A 26,895-nucleotide genomic window follows, 5' to 3' on the forward strand; every position below is an offset into this window, starting at 1 on the left:
CTCAAGCCTGCATTACAATATAGGCAGGGCCAGTCTACTGATTGCGCGAAGTACAACAGCGTGACTCAGTCATCTTTTAGCTAAAAAAGCATTTAAATACCGCATTTAAAATCTGATGAACTCAGTGTGCATCTGGACCGGGTGACGATATTACCTATTGACGCAGCAACCACTGTAAGTTATATTCTTGTTTAATTAGACTTCTCTGTTTCATTTAATCTACTCTGTATAATTGTTCTGTAGTTATTGTAGCTAAAACGGCGCTTTTGAGAGATTGTAAATCTCAGATCTGCTCAAGCGAAACCTGCTACACAGGTCTCAGTAGAGGCACTCAAGCCTGCATTACAATATAGGCAGGGCCAGTCTACTGATTGCGCGAAGTACAACAGCGTGACTCAGTCATCTTTCAGCTAAAAAAGCATTTAAATACCGCATTTAAAATCTGATGAACTCAGTGTGCATCTGGACCGGGTGACGATATTACCTATTGACGCAGCAACCACTGTAAGTTATATTCTTGTTTAATTAGACTTCTCTGTTTCATTTATTCTACTCTGTATAATTGTTCTGTAGTTATTGTAGCTAAAACGGCGCTTTTGAGAGATTTTAAATCTCAGATCTGCTCAAGCGAACCTGCTACATAGTAGGGGGCACTCAAGCCTGCATTACAATATAGGCAGGGCCAGTCTACTGTCGCCCATCAGCTGTAGAGAGTTAACTAATTAGAGGGGCGTGGCCCCACAGCTGTGAGAACTCAGCAATCAGGCGTCCATTTTAGGTAGCTCTTTCCTGGAGCGTCAGCTTAAGCGTCAGACAGCCGAAGACTGACAAAGACATTAGAGTCATGCGGGAGTAAGACTGACAAAGACATTAGAGTCATGCGGGAGTAAGACTGACAAAGACATTAGAGTCATGCGGGAGTAGACTGACAAAGACATTAGAGTCCTGCGGGAGTCACGAGGGAGGCAAAGAGGAGGCAAATCCTACTCTGATTGAGCTGGTGTCTTATTTCTCTTCTCTTTAGTTTTCTAGCCCCTCATGCTATAATCATGTGTATTTTCTCCATTCCTGTTCATGTGTCTTCTCGCAATTATCACTGGCCCCGTGTATCTCCTAATCGCTATAACCGGCCTGGTCTCATCTATCCCAAATGCTCCACTGAGATCCAACATCTAGTTTCAGGAATTGCCAGTCAGCTGTTCCTAAGGCTGACTTCATCTCTGGCTACGCCTCCCTGCAGTCTCTGGATTTCCTTGCTCTCACTGAGACGTGGATTACTCCATTCAACACATCCACCGCAGCAGCTCTCTCCACAGCATATTCCTTCTCCCATACACCCAGACCAACTGGCAGAGGAGGTGGCACTGGTCTCCTGCTCTCTCCCAAATGGAGCTTTTCCCTCTTCAAGCTACCTAACTTCACTCCTTCCACCTTTGAATTCCATGCCGTCACAGTAACCTATCCTATACAATTGACCATTGTTGTTCTCTACCGTCGACCAGGCGCCTTGGGGGACTTATTGGAGGAATTAGATAATCTCCTCTCACACATCCCTGAAACTGGCCCTCCCGCTGTACTTCTCGGAGACTTCAACCTCCAGACAGGGAAGATAGACTAACTAACATCTCTGTTAACCGCCTTTGCTTTCTCACTGTCTCCATCCCCACCGACTCATAAAGCTGGCAATGTCCTTGATCTCATATTCTCAAGGAACTGCGCTACGTCTAACCTCTCTGTAAACCCGCTCCACACATCCGATCACTTCTTCATTTCATTCTCTCTACCCCTTTCCAAACATAACAAACTAATCTCTTCTCATCCTGCACCTGTCCGCCGTAACCTTCGTTCCCTCTCCCCCTCTACCTTTGTCTCATCGGTGCTCTCAGCCCTCCCTTCCTCGGACTCGTTCCAACTACTACCTCCAAACTCTGCTGCAGAAACTCTCCTCTCTACTCTCTCATCCACTCTGGACTCTCTCTGTCCTCTCACATCTCGGCAGGCTCGTCAGTCCCCTCCTGCTCCCTGGCTAAATGTTGCACTGCGTGCTAATAGAACCGTCCTTAGGGCAGCAGAGCGGAAACGGTGGAAATCCAAACACCGTGACGACCTCCTAACCTATCAGGCTCTCCTCTCCTCTTTCTCGGCTTCGATCTCTCAGGCAAAAAGCACTTTCTTTCAAGATAAGATCCAATCTTCCTATTCCAATCCCAAAAAACTATTTTCCATCTTCTCCACCCTCTTGGACCCTCCAAAAGCCCCTCCCCCCTCCTCACTTCTGTCAAGCGACTTTGTTACCCACTTTGAAAAAAAGGTTGATGATATTCGCTCTTCTTTTTCTGACTCACCTTTACTCACCGCTGGGTCACCAGACCCTCCTTCCACCAACACACTTACCTCCTTTTCCCCTCTCTCTCCAAGTGAGGTTCTTACCCTCATTACCTCTGCCCGCCCTACCACCTGTCCTCTGGACCCCATCCCTTCAAACCTCCTTCAGACTATCGCTCCTGATATTCTACCATTTCTCACCCATTTCATCAACACTTCTCTAACTTCTGGTCACTTTCCAAACAGTCTCAAGGAGGCAAGAGTAAACCCTCTCCTAAAGAAACCCACTCTCAACCTGTCAGATGTTATAAACTACAGGCCTGTCTCTCTACTCCCGTTCCTGTCTAAATCAATTGAACGCGCTGTCTTTAAACAACTCTCCTGCTATCTCCATCAGAACAACCTTCTGGATCCGCACCAGTCTGGTTTCAAGGCAGGTCACTCCACAGAAACTGCTCTCATTGCTGTCACTGAGGAACTGCACACTGCCAAAACTGCATCCCTCTCCTCTGTCATCATCCTGTTGGACCTGTCTGCTGCATTCGACACGGTGAATCATCAGATCCTCCTTCGCACGCTCCAAAAACTTGGAGTTTCAGGCTCTGCACTTTCCCTCCTCACCTCATACCTCAAAGACCGTACCTACAGGGTGACTTGGAGAGGGTCTGAGTCCGACCCTTGTCAATTAACTACAGGGGTCCCTCAGGGCTCTGTTCTTGGTCCCCTCCTCTTCTCCCTGTACACAAACTGGCTCGGATCAGTCATTAGCCCGCATGGTTTTTCATACCACGGCTACGCTGACGACACCCAATTAATTCTGTCCTTTCCCCACTCAGAGACCCAGGCCGTCGCACGCATCTCTGCTTGTCTAGCTGACATCTCTCAGTGGATGTCTGCTCATCACCTCAAGCTTAACCTTGACAAGACTGAGCTGCTTTTCCTTCCGGGAAAAGATTGTCCCACTCTTGACCTGACTATCAACATCGGCATCTCTATTGTTTCCCCGACTCAGACTGCAAGGAATCTGGGTGTGATCCTAGATAACAACCTGTCCTTCACTGCAAACATCGCTGCTACAACCCGCTGCTGCAGATACACGCTTTACAACATCAGGAGGATACGTCCCCAGCTGACACAGAAAGCGACTCAGGTTCTGGTCCAGGCTCTCGCCATCTCACGCCTAGACTATTGCAACTCCCTCCTGGCTGGTCTACCTGCATGTGCCATCCGACCTCTGCAGCTCACCCAGAATGCAGCGGCTCGTCTGGTCTTCAACCTTCCTACATTTTCCCACACCACTCCGCTCCTCCGCTGCCTTCACTGGCTTCCGGTAACTGCTAGAATCCACTTCAAGACACTGGTACTTGCTTACCATGCTGCGAATGGATCTGGCCCTTCCTACATCCAGGACATGGTTAAACTGTACACCCCAGCGCGTGCACTACGCTCTGCATCAGCCAAACGACTCGCTGCACCCGCACTGCGAGGGGGACCCAAGTTCCCATCAGCAAAAACACGTGGGTTTGCTATCCTGGCTCCAAGATGGTGGAATGAGCTCCCCATTGACATCAGGACAGCAGATAGCTTACACATCTTCCGCCGCAGACTGAAAACTCATCTCTTTCGACTCCACTTCGAGCGATAGAACTATTAACAAAGCACTTTTATACTAATAAAGGACTGGCTTTTCTAAAGCCAGTTGAGTAGCACTTGAAATGTTTGGCTCTATGAAACCTGATGTACTTATATGATTCTGTTTTCTTCAAGGTTGTGTCTTCCTGGTCGAATGTACTTATTGTAAGTCGCTTTGGATAAAAGCGTCAGCTAAATGCAATGTAATGTAATGTAAAAATAGGCTTTTTTGTATTACCTTAGGTCCGGACCTATGGGATGGCATTGTAATATCTGCAAGACTTTGTCTGACACAAAGGGGAATCTACTCAAGCATTACAGACTACAACACGCAACATTTGGTCGTGGGCAATCACAGCCATGTCTTTATGAAAGTTGCCCTTGCACATTTAAAACGCAGGGTGCACTTCGTACACATTTGTCCAAATACCATCCAACTGAAGAAAGTCAACAGCCAGGAATCATCCATGCTTTCAAGTGTTTAGTATGCCATGCTTGTTGTTCTACAGAGAAGGAATACTTTCAGCATATTGGAAATCATCTGAAGAGTCACAACACTGTCTTTTGTCTATTTGAGGGATGCAACTTTAGGACAAATGTATACAATATATTTTTGAAGCACAAAAGCAGAAGACACACATCATATTGTTTGAGTGATTTTAAGCAAGAAGTGTATGCTAGTCACCGTAATCAGACTGTTGACCAACCTGAATTACCAGAGATTGGTGAGGGCACTAATCTAGATTCTGATCAGGAAAGTGCATCAGACTTGGTTCTTCAAAGAATTGGCATACTACTGCTGAAATATGAATGCCTCAGTGAGGTGTATTGATGCCTTGGTGGAAGATCTCCACTTCATTTCATCCTCAGCCTCTGTTGCCGCTGTTAGAAACGTAGTTGATTTAACATTGAGGATTTATAAGTGTAATGTTGACCAGCCCATCATAACTGACTTAGCAGAACAGTTGTGCAACTTGCATCCCATTACTACAGCACTTGGACCCAGTGGGCCTCTTGGTACAGCTTTTAAGAGAAGAAGCTATTATAAGGAGCATTTTAAGTGTGTTGATCCTGTTGAATACATTCTTGATTCTCAAAAGAAGAAGAGCTTTCAATATGTGCCTATTCTCAAGACCTTGCAGGAAGTCTTGAATAATAAAGACATTGCAGAGAGAATGTTATCCAGACATTCAAATAACACTGGATATATTCAGTCCATTTTTGATGGCAAACTTTTCCAACTAAATAACTTCTATGCTGGTGAAGAAACAAGACTCTCGATTATTCTTTATGTTGATGACTTTGAGGTGTGCAACCCCTTAGGAACTTCAAGAAACAAACACAAAATAACAGCTGTTTATTGGGTTTTAGCAAATGTGCCGTCCGAGTTGCAATCTACATTAACTTCAATACATTACAACATTATCCTGGACTGATTGAAAAATATGGGCCTCTGGTTGGTGTATGGACAATGCGCTTTGAAGTAGGGCTGGGCGATTTTTTCGGTTTTCACGATTAATTTGCATTTTTACTTTCCTACGGTTTGTGAAATGGCTGAACCGAAAAATCGAGATTTAAAAACATTTCTAGACTCCGCAGATTTGTTTTTGCTTTAAGGGACTCCGTAGTAGCTTACTCTCTCACTTTCCAGAACGCGCCCAAAATTCAGCCACATTGCCTGTGTCTACCCGATCTGCAGCTCTGCCCGATCTGCTGTTGTTATGCTGTGTTCGTTATTCTCGTGTCCAGGAGAGAAGCTTTAAAAGGAGACTAAATGGAGTCTCTGAGAAGGTTCAAATGGTGCTTTAATTAAAAAAGCTCTCGTCAGCGAAGGGAAGAGAGCGAGCTCCACCTCTCCAGCTGATATATCTCCTCCGCTGGCTCGCTGTGGGCCGGTTGGCGCTGGGAGCCGGCCCTCCACGTCTCCAATGTTCGTTGTTGAGCATAACAGAGGACTCCGACATTGTACATTAAATATATAACTAAACACGCCTGTTCTCCTCCTTATCTCTTTCATGACTTTTCATTTAATACATTTTAAACGCTGTAATCAATACTCCAAAAATACAGGAAATACTTCAAGGCTGGTTTCATTTACGGTAGTTCCGGATGTTGTCTCATACTACTACCCACGTCTGTAAACAAACGTATTCAAATAAACTGTACCTTCATTTAATATTCAGCAATAATAATATCTCCACGTCTATAGTTGTAGTGTTGAAATCAGTATGTTTCGGTGTGCAACACTCCGTGTCATATCGCTACTAAATTCACCTCCATAGTAAATGGTATATTAGCCACATGCTAAATGCTAACCGTCCGGAGATGAAGGATTTTCAGAATAAAACTGGTTGTGCACAAGAACTTCTAGTTTTTCAGTATAAAACAGCATTTAAACTGACGGTATGCGTAACATTTATGATATTAAAACACATTTTACACCTCACCATGTTTTATTCTTATAGAAGTAAGAAGAGAAGTAATGGGGCAGAAACCCTCATTTTTATGCATTTTTTGCAAAGAAAATATGTATTTACATTTTGCCTTGGTCTGGTTTGTTTAGAAAAAAACAGAAACAAATCGAGGTTTAAATCGAAAATTGTCCATTAGTTAGAAAAAATCGCGATTTTATTTTTAGGCCAAATTGCCCAGCCCTACTTTGAAGCCAAACACAGCTTTTTTAAGCAAGTTGTAAGGCACACTAGGAATTTCAAAAATGTATTGCTGACCCTTTCTACAAGACATCAGTTGATGATGTCACACCACCTGCATACCGATGTTGGAAAACAGGCCCTGTGTGTCACAAAAATATCTATAGTGCCTTTAGACATGCTGCATTCAGACATACAGGAAGCCCTAAGAGAAACATCACCCCTTCGGTCTTCTGTGCAGTTAGCTAACACTGTCATCAACTATGGAACAAGGTACCTGTTGGGATGATCTTGTGTTTTGGCTCTACTGGCTGGACTACCTGAATTTGCTGAGATTATTCAGATGGCCATCTTGGACAATGGTGTACACTTTATTGTAAAGTTACTTGCTAACCTGGTATGAAGTGTGTCTACCGATCTGCAGCTCTGCCCGATCTGCTGTTGTTATGCTGTGTTCGTTATTTCTCGTGTCCAGGAGAGAAGCTTTTAAAAGGAGACTAATGGAGTCTCTGAGAAGGTTCAAATGGTTGCTTTAATTAAAAAAGCTCTCGTCAGCGAAGGGAAGAGAGCGAGCTCCACCTCTCCAGCTGATATATATCCTCCGCTGGCTCGCTGTGGGCGGTTGGCGCTGGGAGCCGGCCCTCCACGTCTCCACTGTTCTGTTGTTGAGCATAACAGAGGACTCCGACATGTACATTAAATATATAACTAAACACGCCTGTTCTCCTCCTTATCTCTTTCATGACTTTTCATTTAATACATTTTAAACGCTGTAATCAATACTCCAAAAATACAGGGAAATACTTCAAGGCTGGTTTCATTTACGGTAGTTCCGGATGTTGTCTCATACTACTACCCACGTCTGTAAACAAACGTATTCAAATAAACTGTACCTTCATTTAATATTCAGCAATAATAATATCTCCACGTCTATAGTTGTAGTGTTGAAATCAGTATGTTTCGGTGTGCAACACTCCGTGTCATATCGCTACTAAATTCACCTCTATAGTAAATGGTATATTAGCCACATGCTAAATGCTAACCGTCCGGAGATGAAGGATTTTTCAGAATAAAACTGGTTGTGCACAAGAACTTCTAGTTTTTCAGTATAAAACAGCATTTAAACTGACGGTATGCGTAACATTTATGATATTTAAAAACACATTTTACACCTCACCATGTTTTATTCTTATAGAAGTAAGAAGAGAAGTAATGGGGCAGAAACCCTCATTTTTATGCATTTTTTGCAAAGAAAATATGTATTTACATTTTGCCTTGGTCTGGTTTGTTTAGAAAAAAACAGAAACAAATCGAGGTTTAAATCGAAAATTGTCCATTAGTTAGAAAAAATCGCGATTTTATTTTTAGGCCAAATTGCCCAGCCCTACTTTGAAGCCAAACACAGCTTTTTTAAGCAAGTTGTAAGGCACACTAGGAATTTCAAAAATGTATTGCTGACCCTTTCTACAAGACATCAGTTGATGATGTCACACCACCTGCATACCGATGTTGGAAAACAGGCCCTGTGTGTCACAAAAATATCTATAGTGCCTTTAGACATGCTGCATTCAGACATACAGGAAGCCCTAAGAGAAACATCACCCCTTCGGTCTTCTGTGCAGTTAGCTAACACTGTCATCAACTATGGAACAAGGTACACTGTTGGGATGATCTTGTGTTTTGGCTCTACTGGTGGACTACCTGATTTTGCTGAGATTATTCAGATGGCCATCTTGGACAATTGTGTACACTTTATTGTAAAGTTACTTGCTACCTGGTATGAAGAACATCTACGATCTTTCCAACTGGAGGTCACTGGGCACTTTTGGAGCAGCAGACCCTTGGTGATGTGATCCCCTTGGTTGCCTACACTGTGGGAAGAAAACGCTTGGTTACTCTCAAACGTCACGTGTGTTGTTAATTTTAGGTAATTTAAATTTGTTTTTAACTGTTACATTTTACAACATCTGTATGTTTGGTTACTTACTGGAGATATAACAATATTGGGTTTTTTCTTCGATTTTTAGCTATTTCTTGAATTGTATGACGAACAAGCAGGGTGCCACTTGGCAACCTAAATCAGTCTGTTGCACACAATAGCATTGTGAATTCTTAGTGGACATGTTATTTAAAAGACGCAAAAGGTAGATAAGAGAGTTCATGTTACATCTGTGGCAATTTGACTTAATTTCATTGGTATCATGCTCACTCAAATGTTTATTGAATAGTTGCTCTGTTTAAGTTTATTGTCAAATTGAAAACTATGAAAGACAAACTAATTATTAAGAGCATGGATAATGGTGACAAGACTATAACAATTAATAACTATATGTTGCACTTAAAGACTCAAGAGGACATAACTTTTCTTTTCTCACTCGTAGCAACTTTATTACAAAAAACAACTCCGTCACTGTATTAAAACAACCCGTTTCTTATAGTCTTTCTTCAATTGCACACTTTCCAGCGCAACCTTGTGGTGAAAACGAGCAATTATATTTACAATGCTTCTGAACAACAATAGAATGTGAAGACAACACAATATGCATTCATACAATAATTATCGCAAACTGTACTTTCAAATAACAAATACCTCTAACCAGTTATACTTAGTTAGCATAAACATACTGGAGAAATAAACATAAGCAAAACGTGTTAATTAACCACATCCTTAATTATGTCGTCAAATATATTTGAAGATTCAGTTATTGTTTTATAATTTATAGACAGGATCTGGTCATCTGGTCTCATCTTTGTCTTTCTTCTTTCCCACCATTCTTCTCAGGCTGGCAGAGATGGAAGCAAAGCTGAGAGTATTGATTGACGACCGGATTGAGAAGCTGGTACTTCCAGCAGGAATCCCACCAACTGTAGAGGAGCTGACCAATGTTGTGAAGGAGACCTATGCAGTTATTGATGAGTTCAGTCTTCAATATTTAGACTCTGAAGATTATTTTACGCTTAAGCAAACAGACCAAATTAAACACAAGGACACCGTGAAGATGGTTTAAGCGGAGCAGATAACTCTCAACCTGCTTCCAATAGACGGAAGTTCCTTTCTGCAAAGTTCCACTGAGTATGATTTTGCATCAAATGCAGAATCCTCTGCTGGAACCTCCTCTTCACAGGATACCATAATTCTGCCCAATCGAGGTACCGCTGAACGATGTGAGCCTTGGCCAAAACAATTCCCCGTTCCACGGTTTGTATTTCAAACTGAGATGTCCCTTGAAAGAGCCAATGAACACTACAAGAAGGATGGAAAACTTCTACCTACCTCAAAGGTCAAGGCAGACATCCTTGAAAAGCTTGCTGAAACTATATTTACATACACAGCCTATCCATCAAGTGCCAAAATAAGTGATGTTGCTGAGGCACTTGTAACCAAATATCCTTGTCTCAAGGAACTAGGCTCCTTCTCAGGTAACTATAGCTGGCAACAAAGCCTGAAATACAAGATGGCAAATTATCGCACCAAACTCCGAGGCTACGGTGTTCCTGAGGTGATGTGCAACTCATTGAAACACAAGAGCCCTGCACAGCAAAAGTCTGCCATGGGTGTAAAAAAGCCTCGAAAAGCAGAGGTAAATTATCTTCCTCCTTACTCAGCAGGAGAAGATGAAGACAGTCAAGAACAGGAAATGATTGAGTTGTTTTCTGAAGTGATGAAAAGGGACAACAAGACATTGATAAAAGAAAAAATGGCAAAAACATTTCCACACAGAAGAAATGAAATTGTCAACCACTCACCCAGTATGGAACTGATCAAAGCCAGATGGCCCGCTCTACTTGAGACGTCTCGCGTGAGTTATAAGTGCATCCTAATATTATTATACCTGCTCCAGAATGATAACGTTTTTGTCGCATCACATGGTTACACAGTTTATAAAGGAATCATAAATAATCCTTGGAAGTGTATATGCAAAGTCCAACATTGAACAATGACATTTGCTAGCCAAAACATTATATGCACATGCAATGAAGTCATATGATTAAACCCAGAATGGGAAAATCATAAAACATGGCAAGACAAACAAAAAGATCATAGTAGGTGCTTTCTGCTTTTAAAATCTTGTAAGAATAATAGGTTAAATTGTAATATTAAAATAAATTCTGGTTTCATTATCTGTCTTTCAGATCCAGGATGAGTTTCACAGAATCACGATGGTGCACCTGGAATCGAAGTTCATGTCCAAACTGGATGAATATACTCCTGGCCTTCTGAAACTGTTCCACTCCAAGGGAGGAACCATGGGGTTGAAGTTGAAAGCTGTCATTATCCAGGTACCCTTCAATGAATAGTATTATCATGACAAAAGGAGGTAATGCAAGGCTGTAATTCTCACAAAAGAAGTAAAATAGTTTTCAGCTTTATTAAGATCAATACTTACTCAGGTTTATAATGTTAATTTTAAGTTAACATCTTCAGAAATGTGTGCATTCAATTAGATTTTTAATCGAGGTCAGGCTAAAAGTCTACTTGACACAATTATATTGAAGGGTGTTTCTCATTCTTAGTACTTCATATTTATATTCAAGCGGGCGTCAGAACATTTGAAATGCCTCTGAAAATAGGCTTGTCCAGGACAATATTTTCAATAGAATAGACCTCAATGTTAAAAAATATACTTAAACACTGAGGGTGTCAAAACAATTACACATTATAGAATAATTGAATTTCATCATATTGAACAGATGCATGTATTTTCAGTAGCCACTGAGTGTACATTGTCTCTAATTACCAAAATTACAGCATTGTAAGTATTTGTAATATATATATATATATATATATGTTATTTACAGCATTGGTTGGTTGGGGTTGCTTTTAACACTGAATGATTATTGAAAATATATGTCTGGTGTACTTAAACTGGTTAGATTGTATGCCAACAGCTTCAGGAATCGAAATCTGGAATCAGGAATTCTCAAAAAAGTTACATTTTGTAGTCATATTAGTATCTAAGGCAACCTCTGGATTATCTCTCACTCAACCTCACTACACCCAATGGATACTCATACATAAATAAGCCACGCTCGGAGGGCCGAGGTGGTGGAACTGCCGTAATACACCGACAGGACATTAAAACCAGCCTCATCCCCATCTCATCTGCTCCTTCATTTGAACACCTGGCTTTTAAACTCTCTGGTCACACACAGTCAGTCCTGGCAGTTGTCTACCGCCCTCCCAAACCAAACCCATCATTCCTCTCTGATTTCTCTGAATTTCTGACCCAGCTCTGTTCTTTCTCCACCTCAGTCCTCCTACTTGGTGATTTCAACATCCACACATGGACTACAATAACTACAGACTTCACGGACATGCTTAACTGCTTCAACCTCATTCAACATGTCAACTCTCCGACCCATAACCGTGGCCACATTCTGGATCTTGTTTGCTCGACTGGACTAAACCTTCACCATCTGTCTGGCTCAGACCTCTTCCTCTCCGACCACTTAGCCATCACCATGACCATCAACTCATCCTCCCTCTCTGAAAAAAGATCCACCACTCCCTTTGTGGACCTCCATAGCCCCTCTGATCTCACTGACTACTACATCAACATTCTGTCCTCCTGCCTTGACCAACTTGCACCCATAAAAACCAAACCAGTTTCCTTCACCCACTCTGCTCCCTGGTTCACCCCTGAACTCCGTCTGATGAAAACCTGTGCCCGGCAACTTGAAAGACTCCGCAATAAAACAGGTCTCACAATTCATTCTCAAACCTACAAGGACCACCTACAGCAATATAAAGATGCCCTCTCCCATGCCCGCACCACCTACTACTCTCAGTTAATCCACTCTGGCTCCGGCAACCCAAAAAACACTCCTCAGCCCCCTGGACACGACCACTCAGTCATTCACAGTAGACAAATGCAGCTCTTTTCTCACATTTTTTCAAAGCAAAATAGACAACATTTACAGCAGCTTAACCACTACCACACCAGCTCTCCCTCAAGCCACCTGCCCCCCCTTATCCTGCCAACCCCTGTCCCAGTTCTCCCCTGTCTCCCCTACTGACCTCTCTGATCTCCTCACAGGAATGAAAACTGCCACCTGCACCCTGGACCCCATTCCCTCCAGCTTTGTTAAGGCCTGCCTTCCTACTCTCTCTTCACTCATCACTACAGCAATCAACTCCTCCCTGTCTTCTGGCACCGTCCCACCGTCCCTCAAAATAGCTGCTATCACCCCTATTCTGAAAAAACCCGGACTAAACCCTGACAACCCTAATAACTTCAGACCAATCTCGAACCTACCCTTTCTGTCAAAAGTTCTGGAACGCGCTGTAGCGTCACAACTTAAGCATCATCTTTCTGCTAATAACCTCTATGAAACTTTTCAATCAGGATTCCGCTCAAACCACAGTACCGCAACTGCACTCCTCAAAATTACAAATGACCTTCTCCTCTCCTCCGATGCTGGTAGCCTCAACATCCTCATCCTCCTTGACCTCAGCGCTGCCTTCGACACCATCAATCACTCCATCCTCCTCACCCGTCTTGAAACCACCTTCAACATCACCGGCACTGCCCTCTCTTGGTTCACCTCATACCTCTCTGACAGAAACAGTTCATCTACATCAATAACTGCAAATCCCCCACCGCTCCTCTCCCCCAAGGTGTCCCTCAAGGTTCAGTTCTCGGCCCCCTCCTCTTCATCCTTTACCTGCTTCCCCTTGGTCACATAATCCGCCGTCATGGACTTCAATTCCACTGCTTTGCCGACGACATCCAGCTTCTCATCTCCACCAAGTCCATCTCCACTGCTACCCACTCCATCCTGATAAACTGCATCACTGAAATAAAATCCTGGCTCCAACTTAACTTCCTGAAACTCAACTGCGATAAATCTGAAATAATAATCATTGGACAAAACAAGCTCACCACACCTATCCATAACTTCACCCTCAACATAGACGGCTTCCCAGTTCAAACCTCCCCTCACATCCGGAACCTAGGCATCATATTTGACCAAACCCTCTCCTACAACAAATACGTCAAACAGATCACAAAGACAGCCTTCTTCCACCTCAAAAACATCGCCCGTCTACGTCCATCCCTCTCTCCCACTGCTGCCGAAACCCTCATCCACGCCTTCATCACCTCCCGTCTAGATTATTGCAACAGCCTCCTCTACGGTTCACCTGCAAAAATCCTCTAAAAACTTCAATATATCCAGAACTCCGCCGCCCGTCTACTCACCCACACCCGAATCCGTGAACACATTACACCCGTCCTCATCAAGCTCCACTGGCTCCCCATCCCCCAGAGAATTCAGTACAAGATCCTCCTGATGACATACAAAGCCCCTCCATAACCTGGCCCCATCCTACCTGACTGACCTCCTCCACAGACACACTCCCACTCGCTCCCTCCGCTCTGCTACTGCCAACCTCCTGTCCCTCCCCACCCGGACCAACCTCCTGGGGCGACGGAGCCTTCTCCGTTGCTACACCCACCCTCTGGAACTCACTAACCCAATCCATCAGAGATTCTTCCTCCCTCACAGCATTCAAAACATCACTCAAAACCCACCTGTTCAACACTGCATTCAACCACTGACCACCCCCCCTCCCCCCCTCTGAACCACCCCCTCCCCCCTATTTTCTGTTTTGTTTATCTCTTTTTGTATTTCTTTGTTATCTATTTTTGTTTTGTTTTTTTGTTTTCTCTTGTCTTTATTTTTCTTAACTCTCTGTCAAAGCGTCTTTGAGTTTCATGAAAAGCGCTATAAAAGTCCCATGTATTATTATTATTATTATTATTTACAGAAGGGATATTGGATATCTCTTTTTATCACTCCATAAATCAGAAAATACTGTCAACAGCCCTAAAATATCCATTTTCACCATGTTTTAGGTATACAATGTTGTATAATTCAGGCTATGAATGATATATGAACAAACCCTTCTGTAAAAGCCTTCATAATATTGATAGGAATATAACTGGAAGGTTTGGTGTATGTACGTGCTACTGAAGTTGAAATTTCGAACTCAGAGTAGGAGAAAAAACTCATTTTGAGAAAAGGACCTTTAAAGATTGCAGTGAGGCGCTAGCTAAACTATGGGCGTAGGAAGCATCCTGAATGTGGGGGGGATATTTTGATTTCCTGTATTCTGGTGCATTTTGACAGGTGGTTTGATACTTTTATGTGGCTATACTAGCATGAGGAAAATGATGGGTACATTTTGTAATTTCATCCAGTAGTCAAGAAAGGAAACATATTTGATTATTAATTCAGAGCCGTCTTTGAATGAATAAAAAGCAGTTTAAATGCCCATTTTTTGTACATTTATATACAACAATAAATATTTGTGAGTGCATTGAGAGATATTGTTGTGGAGAGTCATTTATATATAAATCGCAAAATACATTTGTGAATCCTTCTGTGAGCATTTATTAATATTGAGACTGATCTGACTCCAGTGTTCGAAATGGGGGGGGAGCCAGGGGGAGCTTGGCTCCCCCGAAGAGGGAGGGAGCTCCCCCGAAGGCCGACTTTGAGATAAATAGGGGGAGCCCAAAAAAATCGTGCATATTTGTGTCACACAGATTAGAAATGTTGAGTTTCTGTAAATAAAAGTTCTTGAAATAAATTATAGGCATTGTTCATTACAGTTTCTGAATATTCGTTTTACATTTGTGAATATTTCTGTGTGTTGCTCTGTACGTGGCGGTGCTGCATTGTTTACGCTACTTACGTTGCTATGGTTACGGTGGCGCCGGCGCGGGATTTGAAATGTTCATATTGATGTTGTTTACTAAATAATAAAGAAAATGGCGAAACGAAAACAGCCAAGCCTCGCAGCTTTTGGTTTCACGACTAAAGAAGCAAAGGAGTCGAAAAATGAAGATGTCAACTGGACAACTTTTAGTTCGCCAGCTGTTAGTGGCTGTAGGGTCGATTTTGACAGCTCCACTCAGAGGGAAAGGCCTGCCGATGCGGAGCCAGAAGAGGCTTCAGAAGAGGCTTCAACAACGGCCACAGCCGCCGGTTCGACCTGCACTAGCGAACCTGACGCTGACGATGCCCATGATGGCCTGCATTTTAACTGGACACTGAAAAGATGTAGTGAGTGGAAAGAAAAGTATCCATGGCTTTTCATCAAAAATAAAAAATTTGGATGTGAGATTTGCAAAGACGCAAAAACAATATTGATCTCCTTGCCGCTCGGAGAGAAATCCACCGGAGTGCACCTTTGACCAGAATGGATTCAGGGACAGGTCAGCTGTGATCAACAAAATAACCTGCGAAAAAAGATTTATAAGCACGATAAGAGCCAGGCACATGAAAAGGCAATGGCAATTTCGGAGATGAGAAAGAAAGATGTCCTGCCAAACAAGGTATTAGCAATCAATGCTGATCTAATGCAGGAGACATATACATCGTTCAGATCTGCGTATATGATTGCCAAAGAAGAAATGTCATACAGAAAGCTACCTGCTGTAATGTTCCTACAACAACTCAATGGTGCTACGGTAGGCACTGTGCACAAATCGGACCATGCCTGTGCTGAAATAATCAGGTATATCGCAGAGGAAATGAGAGCTAAATTTGTTTCCAACATAAACGACATGGGCTCACTAATTAGTATCACAATAGATGAGAGCACAGTTCATGGATGGGCCTACATGATTATTTACGTGCGATGTGACATGACAGGAAAAGGGGAAGTGGACAATGTTTTTTTGGATATTGTTGAGCTTTCAGAAGGTACGGATGCTAACTCGCTGTACAGCAGTTTGAGGAAAAGCTTAAAACAAGCTGGATTGGATGACGAGTTCTTGGGGAAAAATCTCATCTCAATAGCAACGGATGGAGCAGCAGTACTCACAGGCAGAGTTGGGGGACTTGTGACAAAACTCAAACAGGATTTCCCCAAAGTGCAGTCTATTCACTGTCTATCCCACCGACTAGAATTGGCTGTCAAGGATTGCCTTAAAGAAGTAGCTGGGTGTAATCAATTTGAGTTTTTTGTTGCAAAACTATATGCTCTCTATCACCAGTCAACAAAAAATGCCCGTTTGCTCCAAGAAGCAGCAGCAGAATTAAACGTGCAAATATTGAAAATAGGCCAAATCTTCACTATTCGTTGGGTGGCTAGTAGTTTTCAGACTGTGAAAGCTGTCTGGAAAGATTATCCCGCACTGGCACGCCAATTCAAAACAGCAACAGACGACACATCATCTCGCAGTGACACAGAGAGACAGAAATTCAGGGGACTGCACAAACTCCTCACGAGCACTGGATTTCTGGCTGATTTGGCAACAATGAAGGATGTTCTTCGAGAACTTAAAAGCCTGTCGCTAAAACTGCAACGCAGAGAAACATCTTTGGTAGATGCAAGTTGCTACATTCAGCAGACCATCGATGTGTTGACAGCTATGAAAACCAGTGGCGGAAAGTCCACACAAAAAGTGGAAGAAGGCATTGCTACTGGCATGTTCAAGGATGTTGAGCTCTCAGAGAGCAGGCCCAAGATAAACCGTCTGCAGTTTTACCAGTCTATAATAGACAGTTTGAAGAAGCGACTGCCTGAACCAGACCTGGTCCGCATGCTGAAACCACTGGACAAGCGCTTTTGGCCCGAACAACGGAGCGCCCTGATCCTCTATGGCAGTGCTTCTCAAAGTGTGGTCCGCGGACCACTGGTGGTCCGTGAGAGCCCCCTAGTGGTCCGTGAGTATATTGGTAACATTTCACATTTTCCGCACTCTCGCGGGAATATCTCTGCAATGGAGCGAGCTTAAGTTTCACTTTTGATTGCATAATATAGCCCAGCGCAACACCTTCGTCACACATGTTGCCAACTGTTTGTACAATTTCCAGGTAATTTGTAATCTGTTCTAGAAAAACGATGTGTTTTTGGATATTTGTGGAGTTAGGTGGTCCGCGAGTGTTTTTTTATTGGTTAAGTGGTCCTTGGTATGAAAAAGTTTGAGAAACACTGATATAAACAAACAACAAATAGCGTGTGCGTGTGCGTTCCATTTCCCTCTCGTCCATCGAAAACATGTTTCGTGCGGCACTGGAGCTATCAGCCATAAGAGGGGTTAGCGATAAGAAACAATAACAATGTGCCTACATAACTGTCAGTTGCAGCCCTAGCATTAGTATTGGTTATAGTAACAGCTACAACATTAAAATACTTCTGGCAGATTGAGGAGGATAATGGGAGAATGAACAGAGGGGCAGAAACATCCATCTGAATAATAATAATAACTTTATTTGTATCGCACCTTTCATACAGGGGATTGCAGTTCAAAGTGCTTTACATCAGTAAGAAATAAGATATCAAATCAGTGTAAAATAAGCAGCAAGAGCAAAGCATAAAGTGGGATAAAATAATACAGATATATATATATATATAGTAATCCCAACAGGCCACCTTGTTTATGGTTTAATCAGTTTTACATTACATTTATTTGATAACTTCAGTTAACTTTGAAGATTCCGAACACTACAAAATATAATCAAGACATATTTGATCATGTATTATAGTAGAAAGTAGAAATAGTTTGAGTAGTTTTTAGTAGAAATATCCCTTACAATAAAGGCAGTATAGTATGCCCGTGTGTCATCTCCAATAAATGGCTTCAACCATCCTTTAAACTCAGGGTTTGATTCCCACTCCTTTCTGTACTTTTGTGAATACAGTTTAGACTGTGACATGATGACCTACGTGGATGTTTAGCTTGTCACAGAGAGGCACACACACAGTGGACGAGGTGATTAAGTGACTGAAGCTGTCTCGGCGCGGGAGAGTGTGGCTGTCTCCTCTCTGCTCTGACTGCAGCTGAGCTGCTGTGGGAGGCAACTGTGAGTCTGCGCGCCTGTCAGTACTATGGGAGGGCTGAGGGGCTCACGGCAGCTCGTTAACTGCAGAACAATACGTGAGTCTCCAAACACCAGAAAAGTCCCTAATAACACCATTACAAGTCGTTAGATTAGTCGTTAGTCGCTTTTGACAAAAATAAGTAGCCGGAGGGTTTGGAAAGCCGCCAAATTTAACGACAAAGTCACCAAGTTGGCAACACTGGTCTGTGTGTGACTTCTTAAATCGTTTGTTTACGTCCCTCACTTCCGTTTCGCTTCTGATTCACTAGCTGAACAGCCAATCAGAGTGATTGCTTGGTTCGACTGCCTGACCCGATGTTGAATCGGCCATGCATCGGGTCAGGCAGTCCAAATAAGGCGTGTCACGGCCAGAGTTGGGTGTAACGCGTTACTGTAATAATATTACTTTTGTCGGTAACGGAGTAGTGTAACGCGTTACTTTTATGATTTAGTAATCACACTACAGTTACTAACATTGCCCCGACACGCGTTACTTCGTTACTTTTATAAAATAATCACACTCACTGACAGACTAGAGGGGTTACCGCCGCAGGTTTATATACATGTAGGCCTATGTAATCTGCGCGACTTGCGAGACCACATCTCCACGTGCAGTGCTGCATAAACATGGCTGAGTCTTTTCATCTGTAAACTCCCTCAACGGGGCCGCTCGCTCTCTTTTGTTGATCGCCCTCTCACGGGTGAGCAGTTCAATGTCCCGCTTCATTGTAGGAATTCTGTCTCTACCACTTTAGTTTGACCATCTCTGTTACTAAGTTATGGAATACTAAATACATAAGTAATTAGATACCTTACCGTTATGCGCTCATAAATAATGATAAGAATAATGCGTCTTGAACTGGTTTCATTAATTAACTGGTTAGCTTTCCGCTAGAAATTTAAATCTCAAAATGGCAAAGGAACGGCGAAAAAAACTTTCACAGAGAAGACAACAACAATTGTCACTTGCACGAAGCAAGGTTATACAAAACACAAATGACCCCGAACATGAAATACCTTCACGGACTGCGTCGATGCGCAAGCTATCATCCAAAGAACAGAGGGTTTAGCTAGCGCCTCACTGCAATCTTTAAAGGTCGTTTCCTCAAAATGAGTTTTTTCTCCTACTCTGAGTTCGAAATGTCCACTTCAGTTGCACGTACATACACCAAACCTTCCAGTTATATTCCTATCAATATTATGAAGGCTTTTACAGAAGGGTTTGTTCATAGATCATTCATAGCCTGAATTATATAAGATGTTATACCTAGAAACATGGCGAAAATTGATATTTTAGGGCTGTTGACAGTATTTTCTGATTTAGTGATAAAGAGAGATATCCAAAATCCCTTCTGTAAAAGCCTTAGATACTAATATGACTACAAAATGAAACGAGCATTTTGAACCTGGCTTTATCCAAAGTTCAGATTTCGGTTCCTGAAATGTGTTAAAATATGCGCAAATGTAATGAGATAATGGCTCATTTGCATATTCAGAAAACTTGTAATATAAGAAACAATTGCCTTATTGTAGGTAATTAACTGGAAAAATTACCCTATTCACCTGGGGTGTCTCGCCTTAACTTTAATAAACCATTATAGACCTTAGCAACAGCTGCACATGCCCACATGCTAACTATGGGTCTTACAAACCTACATAACATTACAAATAGTCAGAAAATATTATTTACAATATTAATAAAACTATGAATTCAATTTTAACTGATTGACAAGGCAAAACACTGCACAGCGGCAGCAGCATTAAAGGAAACATCGTCTTACCTTGTGTTGGGGCTTCACAAAACTCCAAATGTAGCCTTCCTCTCTGGGGTGGCGCTAATGAAGACCCTCATTAGAGCAGATACATCCACATTGTCCAAAATGTTACTATGGACATGCATTAAAGTCAGATGTGTCTCTTCTGTGTCATATTACTCTAGTTGTAGAGGTGGTGGGCTGAGGAGTAGCTGGTGGTCCACTCTTTTTATTGGGTTGTTTGTTGGAGAAAAAAATCCAAAATCCTTTTTTGCGCCATTCTATAAAGTTGTCACTCTGCAGGGTGTGTGTCGCGTCAATTACGTCACTCTCCCACGACCTATGACCTAGATGACTCGGATTTTATTTATTTGGAAAATAAATTCAAGCCACCTGATGTATACACATATATACTATGACTATTATATGCTACTGTATACAGCTAATTTTATTTTAAATAAAATCATAACTATTTTATGTAGTTTAATCGTTTTTATTTAGGTGGTCACTCAGTTTTTCAAATGTACACCACTCGCCAACAGGGGGTGCTACAGCACCCCCAGCACCCCTACTTCCCGCGGCTATGGTTGGGGGTGCTGTGTAGAAGAGCTTAACATGCATCTGCGTTTCCATTCCCCGTAACACTGTCTCAGGGGATGTGCCATTAACTGTGGGGCCCCAGCAATAAAGCTGTGATATTCCCTGATGACCCGTCCCGCCGCAAAATGTCCCGTGAAGGGAACATTTGCCCATGGGGGGTCGACACGGAAAGGGCCGACTCTCTCCCGAGGTCTTTGAACACAGCATGGCGCACTTCCTCGGGAACGGTGAAAAACAGCAAGTGGAGTCTTCACACTTCTTTTTAATGTCCCTGTACCTGCATAGCACGGTTGATTACTCTCACCCGTGCATGCACTAGCTGCCTCCTTTACTGGAGATACAACCCGGGCAGCGAGTGGGGAAACTGTACTGAAAACATTACGTGGCTGTGTGGGTGTGTGGAAAGCAGAGACACTCAAACTGGAATACATGTTATCACTTTTATTTGGAAAAGAGGTTTTAACCAACAGAGGATGGTCGGAGGAAGAGGCAGGATTTGCCCTCGCGTCCTGGCCAGAGAACTCCCCTCTCTCTGCCGAGGCGCTTCCTCCCGCCGCCAGTCAACTTCTGGAGGATGGAGCTCCCCTACCGGTACCCCTCCGCTGCCGCGGCACCGGAGTGTGGACCGGAGGAGGAACCCGACGGATCCTGTCGGCATGTCCCTGCGGGGGTCGCCCTCGACCCAGCACCTCGGGACAGACCGCGGAGGCAGAGCGCGTACCTTGACTTCCTATACTCTTCCATGTCTCCACCTCTGCGCATCTCGCCGTTTAACCAGGGCTTCTGAAAGTTCGGTACTACGTCATCGATGCATTTTCCAATGTAGGAGGTATATTTCCCGCTAAACCAGACAACAATCTAGCACAAAATGTTGTCATCACTAAAGAAATCTCTTCGGCATTCACCCACAACACTCTTTTCCCTGTGCAATACTACACTACATGTGCAGGATGGGAAAGGTGGTATTATGACCCCAGCGAAATATGCCACATCGAAAAATGTCTCTGTAGGTGATTTGATTTAAAAATGCAACAGAGCTATAGTTTATACAGAAGTCACATTTTTGTAAAAAATGAAAATATATTATAAATATATTGTATAAGTATATTGTATAAGTAGTGCATAATGATGATATTGGGATATTGCAATTGAATATTTCATGTTATTGTCACATTGTATTATGGGTTGGTTCATGCTAATAATTTCCCATGAAAAATGATTTACTAGCAGATAAAAACTGCGTGAGGATTTCCTTCTAATGAACAGAACCAGCAGGAGGCAGTATTGTTCTCATTTACTCACCTGAAACTCTTCTCTCTACTCAGCTTCACCTTCTCCTCTCAGCAATCATCCTCACCCCTGCTGTTCAAATACCACTCAGACTCACAATCATAGGTACTGTACAATGATTTAGAAAAGAAACACCTCTTTCAATATGAATATGTAGTAATGGTGAAGACAAAGCACATCATTGGGATACCTGTCATACTGATGGGTGAAATGAAATGAACTAACAATCAGTGTTGGGGTGATCTTTTGAGGGGTTGCTCAACTTAACCTGTTAAGCCCCATAGCGCCCGCCGGCTGGGCTTAACGGGCTTTTTTTGTCTCAGGGCTTTTTAAAATTTGATAAACTATGAATGTGTCATACTCACTTAAAGGGAAGAAACTAAGCTAACTGACGATATGAACCATTTTTACCGAAACAAAACACAAGTCTCACAAGAAGCGTCTAAATTAGCCCTATGCTATGATAAGTGAATGTGGCAAAGCACTAGAAAGAAGTCTGGTGGGGTAATAAGCAATCAGATGATACTACAGGTTTTAAACAAAGCAACATATTTAGTAACGCCTCTTTGATATCCCAAATAAAGAACGAGAATAATGTCATGAAACAATGTTCTGAAGAAAAAACCTTTACTAGAATGAAAGTTGACTAAATGTAAATCTGATAAATAGTTGAAGTTAAACACAAATCACATGGTTATATGTATTTCCTTTTGTTGTGCGCATTCACCGTCATAATGAACTGAATTTGTTTAATTTCTTTGTGGCATGTCTTTTCCGTGCCATATTAAACAATATGTAAATGTTTTCATTTCATTTTGACACATTTACATGAAAAGGAAATACATATTGAATATCACTATTCATTTGTTTGATTTGTTTTAATATGGGCAGTTTAAATCTTCAATAGCCTTTATGCGAGCAGAAAAAATGTATAGCAAAACCGTTGAAAATAATTAAATGTAATGATATTCAGATTCAGCAACAGTATAGTTGTTGTAGATTGCTTTAGCAATATATAAGTAATTGTAATTGTGCTTTCTTAACATCTCAGGCTGCTGTTGTTGGTACTGCAGCCAATCACAGCAGCCTGTACTATAAGCACGGTTTCCCCTAGAGCGTTTTTCACCCAACTGTCCACATATGTAGACATGTCCACACATGTCCACGTTTTAATGCATACCATGTACACTGTATTAAGATGTGATGGCTAGGTAGAAAAAGATGCTGCAAACCAATCTGGATCTTTAATATATGCTGTGAGCAGCAGCAAGTATTATTTATGTTGTATTAGAGCCTGCAGCCCACACCTCTGCATTGACAATGACATACAGTCATCGACAAATGTCTATAATACGCCCACCCTCCTACAAAGGCCATTTGTCATTACTGTATGTGTTAGCACGGTGCAGGTACCATATATTTACTCTGCAGTGTGCTCCATGGCACCCACAATGCACACACTGATCAGAGAGCTGTAGTCCATTTCCACTGGAGACTGACTGGAAAATTACAGGATGTGTAGTCTTATGCAGAAGATGCCAAAGAGATTTGTCGTCCATTTCCTGTGGACATTTGAACAGAATATCCACTCGGTGCATTTGTAGTATTTTTTTCCAGTATGTAAAGGTGAAGAATATTTAAATGCGTACACGATACTACCATGCAACAACCACATATGGACACCCTGGGACATGTGCACTGTTCAAATACACAGAGGAGACATCTAAAAGACAGCAGCTAAAGGCTAGGATACACGGGTAGCATTTGGTAGCAATGGTGATTGGCAGTAATGCCCATCAGGGACAAAATCTAACCCCGTAAAATAATGCGTGATATATGGGCAAATATCTCAGTGATGCTCAGAGTTTTCATAGTGAAGGTTTTTGTGACGTATGTAAAAATATTAACTACAGTATATATAACTTTTAAATTGAACTTCTTACGACTAATATGGGTGTTTTCAATGAGGTATCTATAAGTGGGAAACAACACTAATATTGCAACAGGCATCGCATCAGTAACGTCAAACTAACCTTGGTGTTGTAACATTTCAGCAAGTTCAAATGTTCTCTAACTAGGAAACTCTTTACGGATGAAATGCAAAAATATTTCAGAAGGATTATCGGCTGATTTTGGTTGAACCCCTCCTGTTTCCTGTATGTCACAAAATAAACAAAATAATTTCATGATTCAAAACATTACCCGTGTAACTCTGCCTCCAAACTTCAGACAACCCCCTACTTCCACCCCACAGTAAAACATTATAACAAAGTTACATTTTTCATTTACAGCAACAATAAACCTCTTTTTAATAAGCAACCTCTTTTAAATGTTCTTGATTGACAAATGGTATTTTTCCACTTGTTGGATAGGGCTGATTGCCTTTAAAGTTCAAATCTCCAACTCCTTCCTCGCTCCATTCCTCCAGTCTTTCTTCCTGTGATTTGCTCATTCCTTCGTTTTCTTTCACCATAGTCATTCTCCTGCAACAAAAAACAGCAAGTATTCTAAACTGGATTCAGAAATATTATAGGAAATATATTCAATAACAGCATTGAAGCCACAGTAGTAGTGTAGCGCTCTAGGGATAAATGTGTCATTATTTTGTAAGTTCCCTTATTCAATTTATCCAGAGTGGGATTAGAAGATCAATAACAATCGGTATCAAGTACAGCACTGACAGGTGGATGTGGTGAGCTAAGCTTAGAAAAATATGGAAATCAGGGAGAAACCATCAGCTCAGAAATAGACCAACCAATTCCTCTGAAGCACACTGGGGTCTGGGCTTTGACCCATTGAGCTCGTCGGAATGAATGACACAGAGCCATGTAGGACCACCAGAAGCAGGGATAGGCTTTGGGGTCAGGAGCATTGAAAGCCAGATGGGTTTGGACCGAGGCGTGCTGAACCCTGGCATTACAGACAGGCTCTTGGAACGTGGATCTCACCTCTTCTGGAGGGGAAAGGAACCCAGGCTGGTAAACGTTCTGACTAGATAAAGATGGGGCTTAGCTCTACGCAAAGCACTGGTTCTGGAACCAAATTCCTGGAAAGGGGCTGTACTCTCGACTTTTCTGGAGTAGTCCAGGATGAGATGCTTGGGGATATTCACGAGAAGTTGGCTGAGTACCCCGTAGTTTAACATCTCCCCAGGAAATGAGAAGGTCGCCTTAATGCAAGTGTGAGTTATTGAGAGGAAGGTTTCAGTCTAGTTTGCTCCAGAAGGTTCATAATGGAGTGAAATGACCTGGAAGTACATATCAGCCAGACGTGGGAGAAGTACTCAGATGTTGTACTAAAGTAAAAGTAGAAGTACCAGAGTGTAGGAATACTCTGTTTCAGTAAAACTCCTGCATTCAAAATGTTCCTCAAGTGAAAGTATAAAAGTATTCTCATCAAAATATAGTGAAAGTAGCTAAGACAGTAAAAGTAGTCATTGTGCAGATTGGTCCATTTCAGAATAATATATATGATATGTTTTATAATGATTGATCATGAAAGTGTTCTCAAAGCTGGTAAAGGTGCAGCTAGTTTGAATGACTTTGTATACTGCAGGGTAGCTGGTGGATTTACTCCAGGTGGAACTAAAGTCTGATTCAACACTTGATTATATTTCACATCATTCATCCACATCTGTAAAGTAACTAAAGGTATTAAATACATGTAGTGGAGTAAAAGTACACCATGTACCTCTGAACTGTAGTGGAGTAGAAGTACAAAGTAGCAAACAAATTGAAATACTCAGTAAAGTACAAGTATGTTAAAATGTATTTTTTTCTGTAAAATTATCAAATAAAGTCAACATTTAACGTATTTACTAAGTTGGGTGGTGTTTGTTAAGCTTGTTTTTTTTTTTAAATGTATCATTCATCATCAATTTATTTAAATAGTTTAAGCAAGTAAGTTAGAGCATTTTCATGGAGCAGAAACGTGACAAACCTAATCTTAAAATAAACCTAACATTGCTTTTGTATCCAAATATCACATGTGGGGGAGTTTCCAAACTCCACAGTGTTTCCATGTGCTTGCAAAATAAGTAAAACAATAAACACTGAACATTATATTTCACTTTTGGGTCTCTCGTTCTGCTGGGGAGATTCCATGCTCACATTAGCAAAGATGGCAAACCTGAACGGTGATCCTCAGATCTGCAGACGTTTGGCTGGACTCTGTTATCTTTCACGTTCTCCAGTCAACTCCTTCATATGAGCCTGGTCAGAGATTATGTTCTACATATGCTAAGACAAAGTCCTAATTACCTTGACTTAGGCATTCTTTTTATCTAATTAATTCAGTTATCAACTGAATTATTGAATTTCCTTTGGTATCCCAGATTGTTAAGTGCAGTATAAATTATATATATGATTACCTTTTTCATTTTTGTAAAGCACTTTGAATTGCCATATAAATAAACTTGCCTTACCTGTTAGAGTGGTTCTGGGTAGGCCTGTCTGGGGTCGTAGGTCATGTCAGGGATGTAGGTCTCGTGGAGATCAGGATCTAGTGGCAGGCTGTCCAGAGGCATATCAGCGTAGCCATAGGGAGGGTAAGTTCCATCTAACTCTGAGACACAGACACAGAGGAGCAGAGATCGGTTAACTAAACCTTTCACTGATGCACTTCACCCAGCACATTCTGTGGTCATCAAAACGATCCACAAAAAATGAATCAACTTGATATGAGAACGTGTAATAGAAGCCTCAACTGTCTGTACGTCCCTGTAAAACATTAACAGATTTGTAAACATCTGTGTGAATATTGCTTAAACAAACAATGATTTAGCTTGATAAGGTTGATAGGTGGGT

At 42.0% G+C, this 26,895-nt stretch overlaps 1 protein-coding gene across 1 annotated transcript in view; it reads right to left on the bottom strand.

The window, feature by feature from the left end:
• Positions 1-22,700: 22,700 nt before the first annotated feature.
• Positions 22,701-26,895, bottom strand: part of LOC117533591 (junction plakoglobin-like) — a 133,442-nt gene continuing 129,247 nt past the window's right edge. The window contains exons 15-16 of the mRNA XM_034197416.1: positions 26,514-26,653; positions 22,701-24,573 (exon numbers count right to left, since the gene is read on the bottom strand). Of these exons, the coding sequence (XP_034053307.1) occupies positions 26,517-26,653 (137 nt within the window). The 3' untranslated portion in view covers positions 22,701-24,573; positions 26,514-26,516. The remainder of the gene's footprint in view (positions 24,574-26,513; positions 26,654-26,895) is intronic.

Source organism: Gymnodraco acuticeps, unplaced genomic scaffold (genome assembly GCF_902827175.1).
Source record: "Gymnodraco acuticeps unplaced genomic scaffold, fGymAcu1.1, whole genome shotgun sequence".
Taxonomy (NCBI): domain Eukaryota; kingdom Metazoa; phylum Chordata; class Actinopteri; order Perciformes; family Bathydraconidae; genus Gymnodraco; species Gymnodraco acuticeps.